General features: G+C 36.8%; 1 protein-coding gene across 2 annotated transcripts in view; it reads left to right on the top strand.

Moving 5' to 3' along the window:
* WDR70 (WD repeat domain 70) overlaps positions 1-22862 on the top strand; it is a 129468-nt gene that overhangs the window by 42181 nt on the left and 64425 nt on the right. For both annotated transcript variants that reach the window (XM_010395184.1, XM_039566679.1), the window contains 2 exons: positions 3712-3865; positions 5631-5707. In XM_010395184.1, the coding sequence (XP_010393486.1) occupies positions 3712-3865; positions 5631-5707 (231 nt within the window). The remainder of the gene's footprint in view (positions 1-3711; positions 3866-5630; positions 5708-22862) is intronic.

Here is a 22862-nt window from a genome sequence, read left to right as displayed (position 1 = left end):
ATGTTGTATAAAAACCACAAGTAGAATGTATGCTAATGTTCTATTTCAGGGATAGCTTGCAGATAAATTGGTAAGCTCATTTTGGCAAAAAACTAATGATAAAATATGAACTTAAAATATTTGTTATTCCTGACACTGTTCATTTAGTGTTACAAGGATCTCACAAGTATTTTTATATAAATGTTCTTTGTGAGATTCTTGTAGTTTGAGTACGTTGATGTATAAATAAAGTACTTAAAATATAAACATGAAATAATATTAAAAATAGACTTGACTGGTGTGAAGTTTGGAAATTACACTTATGTTGCAAGTGTCATGAACTAATTTTAGGGGTTTAAAAAAATTATTGTTCAAATACAACTTCTGTATCTTTTTCTAAACATAAAACTGGAACCTTATCTCTGTCTGGTAAAAAGATTCAGCTTCAAGTTCTTTCATGCTGACATTGAGACAAGCTGGTGAACACTATGTGGAATTTTATACAACTTGTGTCCAGGTGTATATATGTTCTTATATTACTTTTTTTGCTATGAAGTTTATTGCAAGGGCTATTAGCATTCACAGACTTGAATTTCAAAGAATTCTGAGGAGTTCTGGTATGGAAACATTAGGTGTTAGCAGAAATCCAGATCTGGAGGTATAAATTTAATTTCATTTTAGAAATGAAGGAGCCTGAGATCAATTCTGTATTGTCAAGGCTCCATTTTGTAGCATAATATCAGGTTACTCTGTTAATTTCTCCTTGGATTTGTGATGTAAAGTTAAAAAAAACCCCAGCCTGACAAAAAGCCAGTACTTTCAAGCCATATCTTGGTGTTAAAGCCAAAAGCAAGTGTAAGGCAAAGCTGTTATGTGTGTAGAAAATATTTGTTTGTCATGATTCTACTCATGTATATAGCTCTGTTCTGCAGGTCCTGGTACAATGTGCTGTGCACATTTGGCAGCTTTAAACCAAAATGACTTGGATTAATGCTATGTATGTAATGAGTATTTTGGACCAAACCACTACATGTTATTAAAAGGAACTGTTTTTGCAAGTTTCCCAAGACTTGCTCTAACATTAATAAGAACTAAAAATATTTTCTTAAGGAATTGCCTCTGCAGAGCCTCACTCTTGGTCATGTTCCAATAAATGTCAGAAAAGTGGTAACTTCTGGGACTTCGCAAATACTCTATTTACAGAAGCAATTTCTAAACATGATTTTGAAAGTCATATTGCATGGTCAAGAAGGTGTGGGTTTGGGGTTTTTTTTCTTTAGGTAAAGGTTATGGAAATCTTGTCTCTCAAACGCATTTTTTTACATGACTGATTTGATAAATTATTGGTTATGTTCCATTGTGCTAGATGCTGTAAAACCAGTTGCTTTTCATTACTGGGAGAAATTTTAAGAGGAAAGCAAAGTTTGTTCAGACATGCTGGTACAGAACTGCTAAGAAGCAATGAGACGACATTGTTTGAATTATGAACAGTGCCATGTTAATGGTATTAATGTCTGTAGTTTTATTTCTAGTATTTCAGTGTCTGAAAACAGTTTTTTTTTCAGAAGACTCTATGGGCCTTTATGTATTGTGGATTCTTTCAGAAATCAGATTTTACTTCTGAGCTGTTTGTTCTTAACTAGTGGTCACACCCTTTTCATGCATGAGACATGCATCAAATGAAAATAATATTTTAGTCTAGTTTTTAAATATTCTTTGTTCTTACTTTTCAACAGTGATAAGTGCAAAATATGAACCTGTGCTTTGGAGATGCTGGCTATTTTCTTTTGCCAATTTCAGCATTAGACTATGAGAAATAGAACCTAATGAGTACTTCATTCTGTATATGGTACTCAGGTGGGGCTCAGGAATATTTTGAGCTTTGTATCAATCATGTGATTGGGCAAGAGCACTTGGAAGTATGACTGAGAAAAAATTTTTAAATCCTAAGATGTATTTGTTCTGCAAAAGCTGAATCTGATGTATTCTTTAGTCTAGGTTTATCAGCTGGCTGTCTGCAGAGAATATTCTAGACTTTAGATATTAGTTCTCTTGTGGGTTTCCTTTAATTTCTTCCAATGTTTCCTCTGAGCTTAGTGTAGCTGGCCATCTTCTCTTCTGAGAAGGTATTCGTTTTTGCTCTTGAGGATCAGGATGTTTTTTGCGACATTGCCTGCAATCTATTTCAGAAATTCCCATATTTGAATGTCTCCTTTCTATTAAAAATCATTTTATCATACTCAGTCCAATTTGGCTGCCAGTTGGTATTACGTAATAGGGTGCTTGAAGCAATTTTTGGCTTTTGAATTATAATATCAGTTTTGCCAAACATTTTTTGGATAAGAAATTTATGCTTAGTTTACATTACTATGATCTATACAGAACTTTTAAAATAAGTATTATGATATTTTAAGTGTTTCATATATTAACTCATGATTTGAGGACAGATTTAACAGGTAATAGCTACTGCTGAGACAATTATATGAAGTCACTACTGTATAAGAACTGAAATGCTAAAATATTAAGTTACAAGTTGCATAGTTGGTTTTGTTGGTCATCTGAGTGTTAACTTTACTGATGGGAAATAGTGTTAAAAAGTAGTTTCCTGAAAGGTACTAGGATTTGAATGTACATAGTCATGTTCTGAAGCTAAAGGAAGATATTTCTTCAAGGACACTGTGGATGCCATGGGAATCCAAATCTAGCTAGCAAATGTGTTCTGGTCCTGTATTTGAGAGTAATCTAGATGCAGAGCTGAAGTATTAATATAAAGTAATGTTACTGTGCACACTCTGTTAATGTGCCAGGATATAAATTCCGGCCGGTGTGAAGTGGATAGACTGCTTTGCATTTTTTGCTATCCTTGTAATGGAGTATAGGGGATCAAAGGGAGATCTCCTTCAGATGCAGCAAGAGCCATGAAACTTGTTAATAAAGCAAGATGCTGAGAGAATATGCTGAAGGTGGAAATGGGCTTCTCATTTGTCAGTCAGCTTTCCACTTTCAGTTCATTTTTGTCATCTCGCTATTACTCCATGGTTTCTGCCCCAGGTTTTTGCAATCAATGGAACAAATGTGTGAGGACACTGTTACAACAAATGAACAGTCACCAAAGATAAGTAGACTAGACAGATTGTTATCTATTGTCATGTTTCCAGGGCTGATGGTATATTTAACTTTATCTTAGATTTAGATGAAATTAAAGCCCGGACCATATAAAAAGTTGCAAGAATGCTGACCTATGACTAATATCCTGGTGTGCAAGGTACAATGAAGTTTTATGTATGACTACAACATCCTTTTGTAGTAATTTACAGATTACTGTCATTCCACATTTTACTTTTGGGAAGATGAAAAAGAATTTTCAGCTCTGGATAGTTAAATCTGACACATACTATTTTTCCACTGGAGTTATAATAGCATTCTTAAAGAAATATGTTTGCCAGAAATGACGTTTTATGTGTTTGATGAGCTGCATGTGGTTGAAAGAAACAGGACACATGCATATGCACACACACAGTGGAATAAAAAACTTTATTCCATTAGTAAAATATCTTCCGCCTCTCATTTCTTTGATACAGGAGTGTACATGGGTTTATTTCTGCAATATGACCATTGACATTGATATGCACCATTGACACTTTTGTTTTAGTGTAGGTTTATAGGACTGTTAATTGAAATGTTTTATTTCTCCTTTTTTTTTTTTTTCTTCTTTCTTTCTTTTCTTTATAGTCACCAAATCAAATCTTTACAGTATAGCAGCACGGGAGATGTCATTCTCGTTGTCTCTGGTAACTCTCAGGCAAAAGTCCTTGACAGAGATGGCTTCCCAGTAATGGAATGCATAAAGGGAGACCAGTACATTGTGGATATGACAAACACAAAGGTAAAGTCAGGGGCTGGAGGTTTCAAGGCAGGGGCTGGAGGTGGTTGGTTGTCTACCTGCAAGCTGTGAGTGTGAGACTAATAAGCAACAATGTGTATATTATTAATGGTAGTTAAAAATGCAAATACAGAAGGGTTCATTCATAGTTTTGAAGTACTTAAACCACAGTTGGTTGTGTTTTGACGACTTTGCCCTTGTATTTCCACAAATTTTGATACAATGGTTCTATTTACCTAGGTGATTTACATTCAAGTCAGTTTTTTTGAATAGCTTAAGCCTAAAAAGTAATGATAAAATCTAAAGCTCAAACTGATGATAAAGTTGATTTACTTATTGCTTGTAAAGGATATTGCCAAATAACTAGGCTAAATGCTGTTTTGCTTAAAGCTGTTCTTGTCAGATGACTATTTCTTTTGGCTAGTGATACATACATAAAACTATCAAACAACATCTGCTTTAGTTCTTGTTTGCTTAAAAATAATTTAGATTTTCTTTATCTTGTAAATGTCTAGAATTCCAGTATATTGTGGTCCAACAGTCAAAATGCTAAAATATTTGTTATATTGCCTCATTAACTTTTCAGTATTTCTCTCCTTGTTTGTGCTTCAAACAAACTGAAGTCATTCAAGCATTGCAGAGCAGATTCCAAATTTCTCTTTGAACATAGTCAATGAGCATGTGCCTGTACTTCAAAGAAGTAAAGCCAACTGGACAATATCTAGTCCAGTAATGCAGTTATATTCATAGTCACCATAATGGCAATTGTTTACCTTGCATAAAACACTTACGTTCTATTTTTCCTGTCTTAAAGAAAGAAAACTGACTAGTCAATTTGCAACTTTAATATTTTATGAAAATTTCACTTGAGGTTCACTGTCTTGGCTTTCAAATTCTGTTTCCTCAGTTTTCTCCAACAGAATCTTTGGCTAGTGTAGATTGACATTGGGTATGTGTATTGTGTCACCCTGGTTGTTAGTGTTATTCCCATTATTTTTCTGTACCTTGAAAAAGTTTGTGACACGCTGTATTGATGCCTATTGTTTCATCCTTTCTCTGCTTTACAGCTCTCCCAAGAGAAAAAAGAAGTGTGATTCTATGCTATTTTCTGAAAGAAAAAAGAAAAGTAGAAGAATGTCAGGGTTTTTCTAAAACAAGCAAGAATGAAATGGATAGAGTACATACAATCTGTTAAATCATTGTGATGTCATGTTGTAGTTGGCTAGATTTAGCTTAGCAGGCTGTAGCTTTCCTGAGAGCTCAGTGGGGATGCTTAGGGCAGTGCAACCATGGTCGCATCCCATAGCCCATTTCGGACGGCCCTGCGGTTCTTGCTCCAGCAGCCAGCAGCGCTACACCCAGTGATGGCAAAGGAGGCAGAGAAGGGTCGCCCATGAGGGTTTGAGATGACTTTAATCGCATCTTGTCCCGGCAACCCTCATAGGCAGAGAGGCCTCATGATGCAGGCGCAGGGGCCTTTTCTCAGGGGCTCAGGGCCGGTCCCTGGGCGGGGTTGGGGTACAGGAACCAATAGGGGGAGCCCGAGGGAGTGGCCAGGGCTAAGAGCAGGAGAGAGCGGGAGGGGGAACGTGGCATCGGAAAAGCCGTGGGTAGGCAGATCGCCGCAATGTCAGTCAGAAGAGTCCGAAGGGTCTGATTCGTCCCTCAGCTTTCATGTGATTCCATTTCAAGGATTTGGAGTAAAAGTTGTAAAACTTTGTAAGACAGCTTACAAGGCCTTGTAAGACCTCTGTGTTTATTTCTTTAGGGTCACACAGCAATGCTCAATTCAGGCTGTTGGCATCCAAAGATAAAGGAAGAATTTTTGACATGTTCTAATGATGGGTAAGTATTGAGGTCACTCTTTGACAGTGTTTTTCTAGAGACTTGTTTAGCTTTTGTGTTTTAGTGTGCCTTGATTTACTTTAAATACCATTCTTTAGGACAGTGAGATCTGGAAGCAAATATTATATTTGTTTTGCCTCTAGATAGTAAAGGTATTTTGTTTGTATTATTTTAGTTCTGTAACTTAAAATTATTTTAAATGATATTTCATGAAAGTTTTGGTTAATTGTTTTTACAAAAATTCTTGGATAAAATTTAACTTTACCCGGTATTCTTTGGGAGTAGAGTAATTCCTGTGGAGAGACTCAATGTAACTGTATTCACTAGGAAGATTGAGGATTTCAATTGGAAGTTGCAAGTTTCACTTTAGGTGTAACTGAGTATTGATGGATGTTGTTTGACAAGTGTCAAAGAGGCTGTCAGAAATTATTTTGTGGCTTCAGTCTTGATCTTTGTGGTTAGAATCAAATGGCAAAATGTCACATGGCATCTGCATTAATTGAGTTACTGCAGCTGTCAGTAGCAGGTTCATGATTGACTTTTTACTGATGTTTCCAATATGCAATCTCTTTTACTCCAGAGTGACAGTAAGGATTGAATTTCCCCACTAATGTATCTGTAGAGTGGTCCACTGTAAAAAGAATACTTCAATTATCAATTACTTTAAACAACATTGTTTGGGTTTTTTTTCCCCCCAAAAGGGACTGACTGACTGGTTTAACACACGAGTACATGAAAATATTATTTTAATAGGAAAATTCACAGTTTCTGATAAAACTGTGTCAGAAGACAAAAACCTAAATACTACATTGTGCTTTATGGAGAAATTAAGTTGTAAAAATACAGTTAAGCAAACTGTATATTGTTCCAGATTGTAGGCACGAAGGTACTACTTTCATAGTAGGAATTATTATTAAATGCTAGAATCAATACTTTAAACAGTTTGTTGATATTTTGAAGGCAGTTAGACATTAGTACGGTTTCTTTATTAGGTTGAATAGTTTGTAGGTCATGAAAAACAAATTAAGATATTATAAATTGTGAAGATTGTCTGATTTTCTCCTGTCTAAGCAAGTCCCTAACTAGTATACCAAAAATGTATTCAGTACATCCCTGATGCTGTGAATGAAAATGGTCTGGACAGGTAAGAGAAAACCAGATAAACACTACTATAAATGGCTGCATAGTTGCATTTTCACAGACACTGTGTGGCTGAAATTACAAGAAAAGTATTTTAAGCCCATTGCATTTTACTTCCTGCTAGTGGCATGTCTTTTCAGGATTTGGACATGTCCTGTGAAAAGAAACAATTTTGATTGCTTAATTTGCCCCACAGGGCTTGAAGACAGTATTTCATCTGTGAAATTTAATAATAACAGAAACTAAAAAGTCTCCAAAGTTTAATCAGTAATTCATCTTAAGACTGGAGCTGTGAACAAGAATTGTGAAGAATAGTTCCAGTTGGAAAGGACCTGCAGTGCTCATCCAACTGTCTGACCAGTTCAGGGCTGTCCAGAAGTTAAAGCCTGTTGTTAAGGGCATTGAGCAATCAAGCATATCTCCAGGAAGCCTGTGTCAGTCTGGGACCACCTTCTCACTAAAGAAATGCCTCCTAGTGTTCTGAACTTCCCCTGGCACAGCTCTGAACCATGCCCATGTGTCCTGTCCCTGGATGCCAGGAAGGAGAGCTCAGCACCTCCCTGTGCCCTTCCCCTCCTCATGAAGCTGCAGAGAGCAGTGAGGTCACCCCTCAGCCTCCTTTTTGCCAAACTGGACAAGCCCAAAGTCCTCAGCTGCTCCTCACAGGAGGTTCCGGCTTTGTTTCCCTCCTCAGGATGTGCTGAAGGACCTTCCCATCCTTCTCCACCTGCAGAGCCCAGCAGGGCCCACGCTGAGGCTGCCCCAGGGCTGAGCCCAGCAGGACCATCCCCTCTCTGTGCCGGCTGTGCCGTGCTCGGTGCTCTGGGAGGGGGTTTGCCCTCAGGGCTGCCCGGGCACTGCTGACCCACACTGAGCCTGCCGAACTGAAAAAGCAGGTGTCTGAGTAGGGAAGGTCATCTGATTATGGCAATGTCTAGTGAACTTCAAAAACTCAGTTAAATGAAAGAGAGAAATAAAAGTTGTAATGTCCTTTTCATTAGCCATGTTGTGTAAAGGTGAGTTGAGTTAGTGAGCACACCTTTGAAAATACATGTTCCATTAGTGAATTTGGAGCACAAGTTTGATGAGGAGCAGCTGAGAGAACTGGGGTTAAGTCTGGAGAAGAGGAGGCACAGGGGGGACCTTAACACTCCCTGAAAGGAGTGTGTGGCCAGGTGTCAGTCCATCTTCTCTCCCAGGTAACAAGAGACAGGGCAAGAGGAAATAGGCCTCAAGTTGCACCAAGGTAGATTTAGATTGGAAATTAGGAAAAGTGCTTCCCTGACTGAGTGGTCAGGCATTGAAACAGGCTGCCCAGGGAAAGGGGTGGAATTTCCATTCCTGGAAGCGATTAGGGATTTGGTTTTGTGGGGGATCTGGCAGTTTTAGGTTAAGGGTTGAACTTGGTGATCTTCAGTATCTTTTCCAACCTTAATGATTCTAACTGACTGCAGTTGTTGGAATTATACCAACTATTATAACCAGTATTATAATTAGTGAATTTCTGACTTCTCTTTGGTGGTGATTTTTGAATCAGGAAAAATAACTTCTGTAAGATTGCTTTAATATGGTATTCTCAGTATTTTGCTTAGGAGAGTAACATTGGAGTACTTAGGTGTCAAGGCAGAGAGTTTAAATGTAAAGAAAGAAATGGTCTGTGTCAGCAAGATATAATTGAAAACTTTTATTCGTTTATGCTTAAAGGAAACAGGTTTCCTGAATTTTAAGAAAATGCAATTTGTACCAAGCATTCTAGAAACCAGAATTTTTTCACTTGATACTGTTTATCTGACATTTTGCATAGAATGAGTTATGGATGCCATTAAATGTTACAACTGTATCTATCTGTCTAATTTTTTTACATTTATTCCTGTATTTATACATGACCCTTAGGTGTTGAAGAACTGTATTCATTGATTCGTAAAGCTGGCTTTTTTGCTCAAGACAAGAGCTTTGCACTTAATGAAATGCTGGCAGAAATATGAAACTGTTGAAGAGTCCATGTAAAAACTTGGTTTATGTTGCATGCAAAGAAAACAATATAATTATAAGAAAACTTGAACTTTGGAGACTGTGGTCTTCTCAGACCAAAGACTGGCAATCTTTATTTTAGGGAAGAGGGATCCAAGTAGGAGGAGTATGTGATCAAAGTTTGTGAAATGTTTAAGATGGTAGGTGAGCTGAATGTGGAACTGTTGTTTTCAAAAACTTCTTCCAAACCTAAGAGGTATTTCTTGAAAGTGGATATAATTGAGTTTAGAACTAATAAAAGAAAAAAAAAAAAAGAGTGCTGTTCAGATTTATTCTGAAATGTGTTGTCACAGGAGGACATGGAGGCAAGTTTAAAAAGGAATGAGAAAAATTCATGTTTAGAAGGACTCATAAACAGATAGAAAATGCAATAGGCATTATAATGTCTTCAGCTGTGGATAGTAAGGCGAAATGAAGGGAATGAACTGTCATGACCAGACTTTGTCAGCATCATTATTGCTGGAATGAAGACTGAATACAGGGCTAAATGAACCTTTGATTAGATGTATCCAGATGTGCCTTATATCTTTGTGTTATTCAGTGACAGAAATAATTAGGATGTAATTTCATGCTGCATTACTGTTGAAAATGTAGTGTGTGGATTCTCAAGATACAATACTTTTGCATTGGTTTTATATCTGGAGTTGTGTAGTGTTCATGTTAATAAGTTAACTGTTTGTAAGGTCTTCTCTCTCAAGCAAAGTGGTGAGACAAAGCCCAGTCTAGCTTTATGTGGCTCTGGTACATAGAGATTTTGGGTATGAATGTTTATAGTTTTAAACAAAAAAATGAGAAAGTCTCCCAGTCCTAAAACAATATTTTTACAAGGCAGGAGACCTGCCCGTACCCAGTTTTGACATTCCTGACATTATACACGAATGTGCTTTACAATTATAATAGACATTGACATATTAAACTCTCACTGTTTATCAAGACCATCTATACCCATAAGAGGAGAAATTAAAAGCTTTAGAGTATTGCATATGAGAGGAAAAGTGCAATCAAACATCTACTCTTTTTTTTTATCCCAACAGTGCATCTTGTATGCAATGAAGAGAAGCTCTGGAAATTTTGCAGTAGATTCATGTTAGTTTTGTTCTAGAATTTTTACTAGATGTTGATGTAAGAATAAATTACCTTAAGTACGGCAGCCACTCTGAAACTCTTTTAAGAGGGAATGTAATGCTATCTGTATATCTACAAGTTGAGATTTAAGCCTCAGATTGTGAAAGGGAACTGCCACAACTGGCATGTGTAAAGAAGTATATACATCTGACACTAAACACCAAAATGGGACCCTTCAGAGGGTCATCCTGTGTGGATGTGGGAAGATGATACCAGGAATGCACTTTATATAGGTATGAAGGAAAGCTGAAAGTCTTCCCTTTTTTTGCTGGTTTTAATCTGTGTTGGACATCACACAGAGCAGTAAAGCACAGTGATAATTGTCTCTTAAACTTCTCTGCTCACATGATGAGTATTTCTATGTGGAGAGGTATTTTTGAAAGACCTATTTTTGAAAATGCTTATAAGAAAAGAATTAAGGGTTTTTAGTTAATCATCCAGGAGTTTGGAAGGTGCTGAAAGTAATGGTAGAAGCATGTGTGTCATGCTCCTTGGGGCACACTGAATGGCAGGGTCTGAGGCTGAAGGAGAAGAGGACAGAGGAGAGCACATGAGGGATGTTAGTGTAGTGTTAAGCCTTATTTCTATATTGTATGGTTCTAGATCGCACCTCCTCTAGAGAAAACAGTCTTTCATAAACTGAATGAATGACTATTTGCAAGTTGTGGACTGTATTTTATCTGATTCCTGTAGCATTTGCACTGTCTGTGTCTTTAGTTGAATGGTTGCCACCTGCATACAGCTTAAAAATGAAGAAAGAAAATTGCATTTTCTGGGTGGCATGTTGAAACCGGAGTTTTCATGATGCATAAAGAAGTTAAAAAGCAAAATCTGCAAGTGGCTGTGTGGCGTCAAATGAAAGTAACACATTTTACATGTGTTTTAAGTAAATGCTTTTCAAATATTTTAAACTTTTTATGTTAACCTGCTATAACTCTATAAATACTCATTTAGGGATAGTCTTTTTATGTATGTGACAGTTTTGTTTTGATTCCAGGTGACTAGGGCTGTAGTAATAGTCTGAACTAAAAAGTAATTCAAATGAAGGCTCTTAGAATTGCTGTTGTAAGTGATGTATTTTGAGAGGTGATCTGTTTCTTGTGACTTATCCATGGCATTCAAATATGCTATACATTTTACAAAAATCCTGGAAGTAGGTTTTGATGATAATATATTCTAATGTGCAGGTGTTAGGCTATTTGTAAATTTATTACTTCAGACTGCAGATATATGGGTTACCAGCAGGGAGTCTCAGTGCATTTTGTATGACTGTTCAAGGACACAATGTTGAACTCAGGAAAAACTCAAAAGAAAATGACACAGTTCTTTTTGACTCCTGTATGAGAGAAACAGAAGCTGCTCAGCTTGCACACTGAAATGAGACAGAGCCTAGACAGAGCAGTTAGGGAATGAGTCTGAAAACTCCTCTTAACTTGCAGATCCATCTGCAGCTTTGAAAACTGCTGAGAATAGTAAGATAGCAATGCCAAGGCTACTACCAAGATGTATGTATAAACTTTTGTTACAACCTAAGCTTCAACACTGCATCTGTCTTCACAGATTTGAAGGCTAGTTGGAAAAAGCGTACTTAAAAGTAATTACTGATGTTTTACCATATGGGGGATCATTTAAAAATCTTGAATTGCAGTCTTAGGCTTGTTCTTTTGTGCAATTTCTAGATTTACTTCTTAAAACAAGCTGCACACTACAGAGCATAGGACTTGCTTTGGGGTCCAAAGTACTTACTCACCAAAAAGATCACCCTGAATCACATCTAGTTGCATCATACTACTTTATAGGGTAGGGAATGCAAATAACATTGTGTTGAAACAGTTGAATTTGCCAGAGGAATAGTATAACTTGGAATTCCATCCTAGGAAAAGAAATAACTCTTGCCAAGTTATTTCAAGCACATACACATACAGGTGTGTATACACATATACAGTCACTGTGGCATGTTCCATATGAAAATTAAATACTGAAATTTGAAAATGTTTCTTCAAGATTTTTATGAGATACTTTTATTCCCAGTACAATATTACAGTTTAGGCAAATTTTCAGAATTAATTTAGAACATAGAGGAATACAGTTCTGTTGAGTGGTTTATTTTTAATTATACCAAGGTAAATTTTTTACTACAGCAAGAAACTTCAGAGTATTTTTGTGCGTCAGATGAAAGCACACATTAAAAAAATTAGTTAGTTGGTTTATCTGGCAAGAATTTAAGTATTCACAGTACTTCAGTACTTTCTAAAGAGTTTGCTCATTTTAGAACTGTGCAGTGAGTGGAGCAAGAAAGGACAGTCTTTTCAAAGGCGTTTGCTAGACCTTCGCAATGTTCTTAGCTTAGGATGGAAAGGCAGAAGTTTTGGTGTGTGTATTTGCTTCTTTTATCCCAGAAGACATAGTATTTCACTTGTCAGCTGTATTGTGCTCTAGTTGGGTTATATATGGATAAGTGTTCCCTGAAACTTGTTTCCTAACCCCTTTCTGTCAGACTGGAAAAGCTTTTCTATTACATCTTCTCTGGTCCTGGCTCATCTTGACTGAGAAAAGACAATACTTTTGAGCAGTTCTGTTAGCAGATCTGTGGGGTAACTTCTGGCAGAATAGAAATTATGGGAAACTGGAAGTTTTAGTATTTCAATGAGCTCAACTTGATATCAGATAGGGAAGAAGACAGAAATTTACCATTTGGAAAGTTGGTAAGAAACTTTCCATGGTTTGGGGTCATATACAGGTTGTTAAGCAAATACTTCCATTGTGGTAACTTTGTTCCTCAAGTATCTTTCACTGGCAATTCCTCTCCTGTCTTCTCCCATGAAAAATGTATTATGTCTTTTATTGTATGAAGATGAAATCCTTTCTTCACAAGTATTCACTGGTAATTTTAACCTATAACTCAGTTTAAAGGACTATTTTCTCATGAGATATGCATCTTATTCAAATTACCAGAATTCTAGTATTAATGGGAAGTACAATAGACTTAGCAAACTAAACTAAAATGGGTTTTTTTGATAATGAGAAAGTGGAGTAGGGTAGACAACGATTTATTTTGGCACATTTGCTTACAAAGATAAAATATGCATTCTGTCTAAGAAAATAAAATTAAATTGCCATGATTAATGTTCAAATCTGATTCAGTATTAAAGCTACACAGTAATGACTCATGATAGTTAATATCCTATAGATCAAAACTCTGTGAAAATATTTGCTTTGTGATTTTTAATGTTTAGACTTGCAGGTAATTTTATTGTCTGAATAATGAAATTTTAAATTGTTCCTCTTCTCAGGGTCCTCATGTTATATAAATACATGTTTTAGTTAAAATCCCACTGCTAAGTTGCTTGTTTAGAGATGTATGTCGGGTGGTTTTCATTTTTCATGGAACGAATTGGAACAACCTGAAGTTGCATTTCTCAGCTGGTAGTGGTTTCAAAGGTGCATGGTTTCACTGGAAGGTGATGAAGCTTGGAAAAGTTTTCAGTACAGAATCTTCTGTTTAAGGCAGATAAATCCCATTTCGCAAGTGAGAGTATCACGGAAATCATGTATGGGTTTTTGTGAAAGAAGCTTCTCTTGTTTATTTAATAAAACCTTTTATAAATTTTTGTATAGTATCCATTAGTAACTTAAAAGCAGTAAATTGCATTCCAAAATCTGTTGAAATTTTTTCTGTTAATTCCAATAAGTTTTGTTTGTGACTTTTAAAGGATTAATCTTGTAAATACATGTGAGGTATTTGTCGTCTATCAGCTGGGCTAGCTAATAGGAAGAGATCTTAAAACTGATAATCTGAAGTAATCAAAACAACATGTTCCTAATGCAATTTCATAAGACTGAACTATTGCCTCAAAACTTCTATATTTCCATAAATTATTTTAATTAAAGCAGATTTTATCAGAGAAAGTGTGAATGTATTTCTAGTAAAATAAGAACACTAAGTATTAGCCACTGATTCTGAGAGCAGATTGGTTAGTGAACTGGGTGCAAACAACAGCATGGGAAATCATACACAGAAGAATATTTTCCTGAAAGTTATGTAGGGTTAATTGTATATAAGCTCCTAGTATGAAGCTGTGGAAAAGCAGATAGACATCTTTTAAAAATGCATGCATGCACAGAGAATTAACTTTGAGGGCACTGATAAAGGATATGATGTTAATATTTTGTTTCAGCAATACCTATCGAGTTCTGTGTCTAGTTCCAATGACAGCAGTCTAAAAAGGATAGTAAAAGACATTGAAAAGGAAAAATGTCAGAGATGTATCCTGAAACTTCAGCTAATTCAAGAATATTTAAGAGGCTGAATACATTTCAGCTTACTGAATAGGATATTAAGAGAGTTGGCAATGGCAAAAAAATACTGAAACAGAGATAAAATGTCCAACATCTGAAAGTTCTTTAAATTGTTAAAGACATAACTCGAGCCAGTGATTGAAGGTTAGCGAAGTTTGTATAAGAGAAAGAAAGTATTTCTTTGTAAACAGATATATTATATGACTGTATAACTGATTATTAAGGAAGAAATGCAGTAAATTCTTTACCGGTTGTACCTTTCACACAGAAATTGTGGATGAAATTTCTATTTCAATCATCAAGACAAGCCAGTGAACACAAAAAGCACTGTTTAATAAATCTGAGATTGGAATAGGCAGGTGATTCTTAGTGATTAAAACTGTGATCAAACTGTACATGTGACTTAGCTTTTTATAGATAAAGGCTTGGTATTGAGCTGTGAGTGTCTGTTAAAGTTACTCAGTTTTTGAGGATAGGAAGAAGTCCACACATAGTCCTTATGAGGATGGCAGAACTGTCCGTGTGGAGCTGCAGGTAGGGTATGGATCCAATAGTTCTTACAATACCACATTAATTGCAAGACTTCATTCCTTTTTTAGTTGTGTGTTTTTATTTCAAAATCAGTCTGCTTTCACACTTTTATCAACCAATTCCTCATTGACTTTTTAGCTCATTTCCCCCCCCCTTTCTGTCTCTGAATCATTGCCCCGTAGGTAATTTTGCAGTTGCTTTGTGGCAATAATGTTAATTTTTAAAGCTAATATAGTAATTCAAATGTTTGCTAATAAAGCTTTATATTAAATACATTTCTCTTGAGAGGGATTAGTTTGGTTTTGGAAATGTTTCTTCTCCTTGAAATGTTTCCAGACATGTGATTTGTGAATTTTCAGTTTGCTAGGACAGAAAACATCTGATCGATATTCGTTAGTTTAGCTCATTAATAGTAGTGGAAACTTCTGGTCAGCTAATCTCTACACAATTAAGATCCACATTCACTGGTGTCTGTATGATTTAGAACATGCTGGCAAACATTTCAGTCTCCTGAGGTTGAACTTTTGGTGAGATAAGATACAGATCTTCTTTTGTCATCATAAACTTACTAGACCATATACATTCCTCCCTTCAAAATAAATAATTTACTTACGTTCATTTGTAGCTTTCTTCTGTTGTGTGATTCACAGTGAATTAAAAGGATAGCAGAATAACAGGTACTGAAGTTTTAGATGAGAAAAAGGTGTCTTCTCTTTTTTGGTGGCACACACTTAGACTTTAAAAATTAATTATTCTATCAGTATGTTTATTACAAAGCCTAGCAAATAATTTAACTTAAAGCAGATCTGTTTTGAGATAAAATTTAGCTTTAGATCTCTTGTCCTGGTGTCTTTAAAAAAAAAATTATTTTATTTCATCCAAACTGTAATAATTCTGGACTTTTTCTGAATAATTTTGAAATTTACTTATCTATTAGTTGATGTATCATTCCAGCATCTGTTTACTTGCAGCATGAACTGCTTTTCCTTTGGAATTTTTTTGTTAGTCTTTCAAGAACACTGAGTGAGTGTTGTGCCTTTTAAGAGTCCATTATGTAGATGTCTTCTTGGACCACTAAATCAAAATTACCATTTAAATGGAATATATGTTTCCAGTTCTTTCACGCAGTGAGACTACCTCAGAGGACCAGAGTCCATGGCCATGGCTTGTCTGCTCTGAAAACTTTTTCAAGTAAATGAAGGATGTCTCTTATATTGTACATAGCTCACATTTATTTACATGAAGATTGGCAATTGAGTAACATGTCTCACAGTGACTCTAGAATGGCTTGGGTTTGAACCAAATACCCATGTTTAGAGGCTCTAGATGGCATTAATAAACGCATGAGCACTGGACATGAAAAATTGTAGCATTACAGTTCAGTTTCACAGATTGGATATTTTGGGGAAAAGTCAATGTAGTTTTAAATTAACTGTTCCACATGCAAGCTCCTTTTTTTTTTTAACCTTCTTCTGAAGGTTAGCACCATTATGACAGGATTGATGGAATGAATATTGTGAACATTCCTCATCTGCTTTGTTAGAAAGACAGTGGCTTGGTTTAAGGAGCCTCTTCATCAGGTTACATTCAGATGAATGATTTAGCAATGAAACAAACAGATGGTCACTTCTTAGACAATCCTAAGTAGATCTTCAGGTAGATATATGATAACATCCATTTGTTCAAAATACAAATAAATAAAATAAAATATTTAATAAGTTGGTGTAGTGGTTTGGTCCAAAATACTCATTACTGTTTATCTGCTGTGAGATAAGAATTAGGAGAAATGCAAAGCAGGCACCAAACTTGAAAGAATATAAAGAAGTTTATTAACAGACCTAAAAGAAGAAAAAAAAAATTATACCACCTTCAGAACTCTCCTCCTCCCCCCACCTTCCTCCCTTCTCCCACTGACAATGTGAAAAGACAACCCTTAAGATGTTCAGTCTGTTTACCACTTCCATAATAACCTTGTTCAGTCCATTTAGAAAGAGAAGTCTCTTCTTGCTCATGCTATGAAAACATTATCACAACGAGACAGCCGCCCACTTCCAAATATTGTTCAGTCCGTTTAGGAAGAGGAGTCTCTCTGCCTGCATGTGAGTCCTTTCCCCCGACTTGCAGCTTTTCCCGCAACTGCTTTCGAGGGTCCACTCTTGAAGTTTTTTGGGGTACAATTTTAAGGTTGAGCCGTTCAGAAACAAAAACAGAGGCCCTTCTCCTTCCCTGGGAGCAAAGGGTCTTCATCATCTTCATCTTTAGGACTATCTCTGGGAGCATCTCTAGGAACTGAGGTTTTCTCCTTTCCCGTTTGGAGCAAAAGTCCTCACCTGGTCCATCTCTCCCTGTCCAAACTTCTCATGAAATTACAGCTGTGTCAGCATCTGCCTATCTCCACGCAGGTGCTTCTGCTCACGAGTTGAACACTCCACCCCCCATATCTTCATGAAATTACAACAGGATACTCTGATATATCATAGCTTCACAACAGAATTTCAGCTTTAAGCATCTCCTCTCTCTCTTCCCTCAGGTTTTCAGCTCTTCACAGCAATAAAAAGGGTTAATCTCACCTCGGCCTTGCAGCTTTGCAGCTGGAATGTTGAATGTTTCTTATTGCAGTGGAGAGGGGGGAGAGCCGAGCCGCTCCGGCTGCCCACGGCAAGGCAGTGGGGGGGGTTCCATGGCTGGAACAGGTCCATGGCTTCAGGATGGCCGTGGCCCGGCCCGGCCTGGCCCAAGCAGGGCCTGGCCGGGCCCGCTGGCCCCACACGGGTCCTGCAGCCACTGTCCCAGCGCCGGAAACGAGAGAGAGCTTGGAGGGGGAGTTTGCCTATTCTTAAATGTGGATCACAGAGGTGATCACAACTTTAAGTGGCTTAGAGAATTGTCCATATCCAAACTGGCCAGCTGATAGGTTCTATCAGTTCCCAGAGGAAACTGTAAGCACCCCTTAGCAAGGACGTCCCTTCCGGGACTATGCTTGCTAACCTATGACAGTTGGTTATTTGCTTTCTTGTTTCTGAGCCTCTAGTTGGAACTTGCCTAGTATTGCAAGTTCATGGTACTTTCAAGTGAAAGCTGAAGTATTCGTGAAGTCTACCAGTTTCAAGAGTGTAAGGTGTTGGAAAAGTAGCAAATACTGCAAAGTTTCCAAAAGTGTTAGAGATGTGGAAGATTCACCCACTTTTTTGGGAAATGTATATCGTTATATGGAATATAACTTAAACGTACTCCATGTACTTTTAGTTCCGTAAAGACTTTCAGGTATAAGACTTTAAGGTATGTGAGCCTAGCAAGCTTTATTTCTTGTAATTGACTATTTGTGAATTGGAAATTAACTTAAATAAGGCACTCTCAGACTGTTGCAGATAATACTACTTAGAACTAAATATCAAATGTATGTGACGAGTGCAACATTCATAAAATTCAGACCAGGGGAAAGTTAGAGGTGCATGAAGTAACAAAATGTTATGGCTTCAGGGAAGCCTGATGTTTGTGTGCGTGCACACAGGTGAACGCCAAGAGTAAGGAACTAATAGTCTGGTACCTGGTCCCAAAATAAAGTGATTTTATTAAAGTGATTTTTAAGTATTCTGTCAGTTAGAGGTTTTAAGTCTTCATCTCAGTGTTTGCCTATGTAAATACAGTATTTTTTGCTTCCACACAAACCTGGTTTAACCAGCATTTTATATAATGTTTATATAATGTTTAAATACTTGTATTGAAATGCCACGCAGATTATCTAAAAACTTGTTCTCAAGAGTTGCATGAGGTAAAAATAAAGCAGAATTGGCATTTATGAAGATCAAATTACTTACGGAGATTTTTATATCCACTTTATTTATCCTCACAATGCTGATGTTTTATTTTTTATGTCAGCCATAGCAATTCAGTTCTTTGCAACAGTGAGGCTTAGGAATTATGTATATCAGTTATGTTAAGTTCTGATGAGTTTTTTCTTTCTCCTGTCTCTGGCACAGTAGAATTCTCATCCTTTGGTGCAGAACCATGGTATTTTGCAGCAAGAGGGATCATTCTGGTTTTGTAGGGTTAAAGTTCTGTCACTCTTGTTAAAATCTTCTGATAAGTCATAATTTTAAGTATTTGGAAAAATTGTCTCTGGAAACTCGTTTGTAATGCAAGACTGCATTCATCAAAAAGTGTGGTTATCTCACATGTGTGTAGTAATTTGCACTGCACTGGCAGAGTAGTTTGCTTTTTGTCTTGACGCGTAAAGGTGTGAAGTCCATTACAGATCCATGAGGATGGCTTCTCCTAGACTAGCTTATCTATTTTTAGGTACATACGCAGTACAGAGCTGATTAAGAGAGTACAGCAAATGAGCAGGCCTGGTTAAGAAGAGTTTGAATAATGACTGTACTGGCCCTTGCTGAAAGCTGTGTGTTTACAAAAGGGTTAGTAAAGCTATTTTTGTCTTTATAAACTATGTGCGTTTACATTAATATTTTTTCTGAAGTTTTTCTTTATTGAAATGTTAGCTGCTACAATAAGATATGCAGTCAATGGTAAGAGCTTACATTTGAGGGCTTTTTCAACTGACATTTTTACTGCATAACTTCATTTTTGAAGGATACACACACCTTCAGGTAAATCATCTTAAGATTTAAAAATTTAAATCAAAAGGGAAACTTCCTACAATGTAGAGAAAATACGGGACCAAAGTATGCTAAATTACTGCTCTACACTGGTGGGGTCTCGCCTTGAGTCTTGGAGACAGTTTTGGGTGCCACAGGATAAGGACATGACATTGAATTGTTAAGAGTGTATTAGGAGAAGTGGGGCCAAAATGGAGAAAGGTCTTGAGGGCAAGACTTAAGAGGAGCTGCTGAAATTGCTGAGCTTGTTCAGCCTGGGGAAGCGGAGTGTTCACCTTCCTCTTGGGGGGCAGCAGAGGGGAGGAGCTGATCTTGTCTCTCTGGTCACCAGTGGCAGGACTTGAGGAAATTGAATGAAGCATCATCAGTGGCAGTTCAGCCTGGACATTAGGAAAAGGTTCTTCACTGAGAAGGTAGTTGGTCCCTGGAAGAGATTTGCCAGGGAGTTGGTCCCAGCATCAAGCCTGGCAGTGTCCAGGAAGCATCTGAATGAGGCTCTTAATCAGGTAGTTTAGTTTTATATAGATCTGCAAGGAGCAATGATCCTGGTGGGTCCCTTCCAACCCAAGATACTCTGTGATTCTGGTCTGCGATTCTGAGAAAATAAGAATTAAGAATTTTGCTGATGCCCCAGGTAAAAAGAAAAGGTGGAGCTGGGCATTGGTACTCACTTAAGAATAGCCGAATTATTGAGGAAGCGTCCATGCATTCTGGCTTGGGAAAAACAAAAAAATTTGAGAATTCTCCTGCTACTTGATTGAGCTGTGTAGGAATTCTTTCGGTTACAAGTTAAAATTTGATTGCTGTGGTATGTCAGTGGGTACTTTAAACTGCTCATTCATTCAGTAGGAAGTGGTGACATAAGACATGTCTTTACAGCATTTAGGACAATGGACATAAGTTGGAGCTGGAGCTTCTGCAGTTTTCCCAGTATCTGTCTCCCAGTAGCTCTTAAAGTTGGATGTGTTGGTGGCATTTGTATGTCTTTGTTGTGATTTTGGACTTAGTTCTGTTCTTACTAGTTTTTGAGCAGATTTTTCTTGGTTCATAGAATTTTAGATATAAGAAGTGTGGGTTTCTGCCAGGAATATTCATATGCTCTAAATGCATGGTAGAATACCCTTTCGAGTTGTCTGGAGTCACGGAATAATTTAGGTTGAAGGGGACATAGGGAGGTCATCTGTTCCGATTCCCTACTTAGTGCAAAGCCAACTCAGATGAGGTTGCTCAGGTAGCAGCAGGTTGTGCAGTGAAATAAAAGGTGAATTTCTGAACAGTCAGAAATTTCAGGGCTTCAAGTAAACAGAAGACTAGAGCACTACAAGTAACATGTTCAAACTCTAGAGTTACTTGATATTTTATTTTATTATTGATTATTTGATTATTTTAGCAAATTAAGCTATGAAACAAGTCACTTAGCTGGTGGGTTTTTTTTATTTGAAAGGATAAGCAGATTGTTAAAAGGCAATTAGTTGTTTATGTCCTGCCTTTAGTATTTTTAAATCTACGCATTTTAAAGTCAGCAAAATTCCCACCATTTTCCCCAGTGTGGAGAATATAATTAATCAGGGAGCACAAGTCCCTTAGTGTTTATCCACAAGAATCATAAAATTTAATACTATTTTGTCTACTAATCTATTGCTTTAGACTTTTATCTTTACACAGAAGTAAGAAAAGAATACAGGGGCTTCTTCAGTAGTGGCAGTATTATGATAAGAGCAGACCATGATGATGAGTATATGAAAAAAGGATATTCTCTGTGGTTATCCAGACAGATGTGGGACTGTATCATGGCTCTCTAGAGTTCTGAGGCTAAGAACAGTAATTTCTTTTCTTGAAGAGATGCTGTTTTCCTTTCTGAATTCCTGTGAGGATGAGAGAAGTATCTTAGACTTTGATGGATATTTCAGAAAATATAAGTACCTAAATTTGCATTTACCTTATGTGAGCAGTTTGTCTTGGTCTTTATAAGTAGGTGATAAGTTTTTATGTGATTACATTACAACGTATGAAGATTGGTACTCCATACATAAATACAAAGTAAAACTCACTTTTAGAATTTTCTGTAGCCCTAAGTGCATAGTTAATCTATGCAGCTGAGTCAAACTGCGTTTTTAGAACAGATTCTGTAACTTCAGAAATCAAAATACAGTTAAGACTTACAATTTGCTCCCTTCAGGTACTTACCTTCATTAGATTGGAGCTCATTGCTAATGGACCTGCAGAAAAGTGAGTGAGATCTAAGATGACAGCAAAACCAGTTAAAACTAATTGTCATGCATGTAGGGTCAGCTGAGGTGTTGCTTCAGAGAGATTTTGTTTGCTTGACTGTTTTAATTTCGGTTGATTTTTCAATGGTGTAATGAAGAGTTCAGCTGAGTGTTAGTTCCAATTTAGGTTATTTAATTGGGTGAAAAAAACTTGAGAACCAAGTGAGCCTAAGCTATTTTATAGCCATGACTAATCAGGTCTTTAGAAAGCATCCTGTTTTCCTAGTGATTAACCCCCCTCCTGTTGCAGTATCATGCAAGACTGATCTTGAGTAATTTCAATTCTTGCAGGTGACAGTAACTTGAACTGTTAAGATGTTCTTTGCCAGAAGTCTTCCCCTTTGATCTTAATCAGATATACCCCCTAGGGAGATTGATTACATCCCACTTTATCTTTTCTAAGTGGGAGATGAGATCTCAGTTCATTGCCTGCTTGCCCCATTTGGAAAATGACACAAAATTGTATCTACTTTTACTGTCACAACTTTCAGAACAGAATCACATAATACCTGTGATTTATCTAATGTTCTGTATAGAAATAATAATATTGAATTAGATGTTGCTGGAATAGTAAATGAAGGACTTCTTGTGTGTAAAGTGCTACACAGTCTCAGGAAAATACCGGTGCTCAGGTTTTTTAAATAGCACAGCATTAACATAGACTTTGAATTATTATTAATTCAAAAGCGTATTGACTCCCTACAGTGCTCAATATACTTCATTAAAATCACCAGATCTGTTACTCATTTGAAGAAAATATCTTAAGGGGATAGTTCTCTAACCTACTCTGTGCACAGTCTTCTGAAGACTTGCTTTTAGGTACCTTGCTGATTTGAACTGAAAATATCATACACTTTGGTGCAGACATACATGATTGCTGTCTTAATGGTTGATGTAAAGATAAACAACCTTCTTCTTCAGTCAGAATTTAGTGTGACGACATCATCAACAAGAAACAAAGCAAATTAGCTGTCAGTCCCAGCGAGAAAGTAATTCAGAACCAGCAAGACTTTTTTTTCTTGGTGCAGTTTAGCTGCCCAAATATTTATCACTAATGCAATCAAATATAGTCAGTGGTTCAGGGAAATATAAAAGGAAAACAGTTTAATATTTAAGGAAATACTAAGGAAGAAAGGCTTATAG

The sequence above is a fragment of the Corvus cornix genome, chromosome Z (assembly GCF_000738735.6).
Source record: "Corvus cornix cornix isolate S_Up_H32 chromosome Z, ASM73873v5, whole genome shotgun sequence".
In the NCBI taxonomy this organism is placed as follows: Eukaryota; Metazoa; Chordata; class Aves; order Passeriformes; family Corvidae; genus Corvus; species Corvus cornix.
This window is presented reverse-complemented; position numbering and strand designations above follow the sequence as displayed.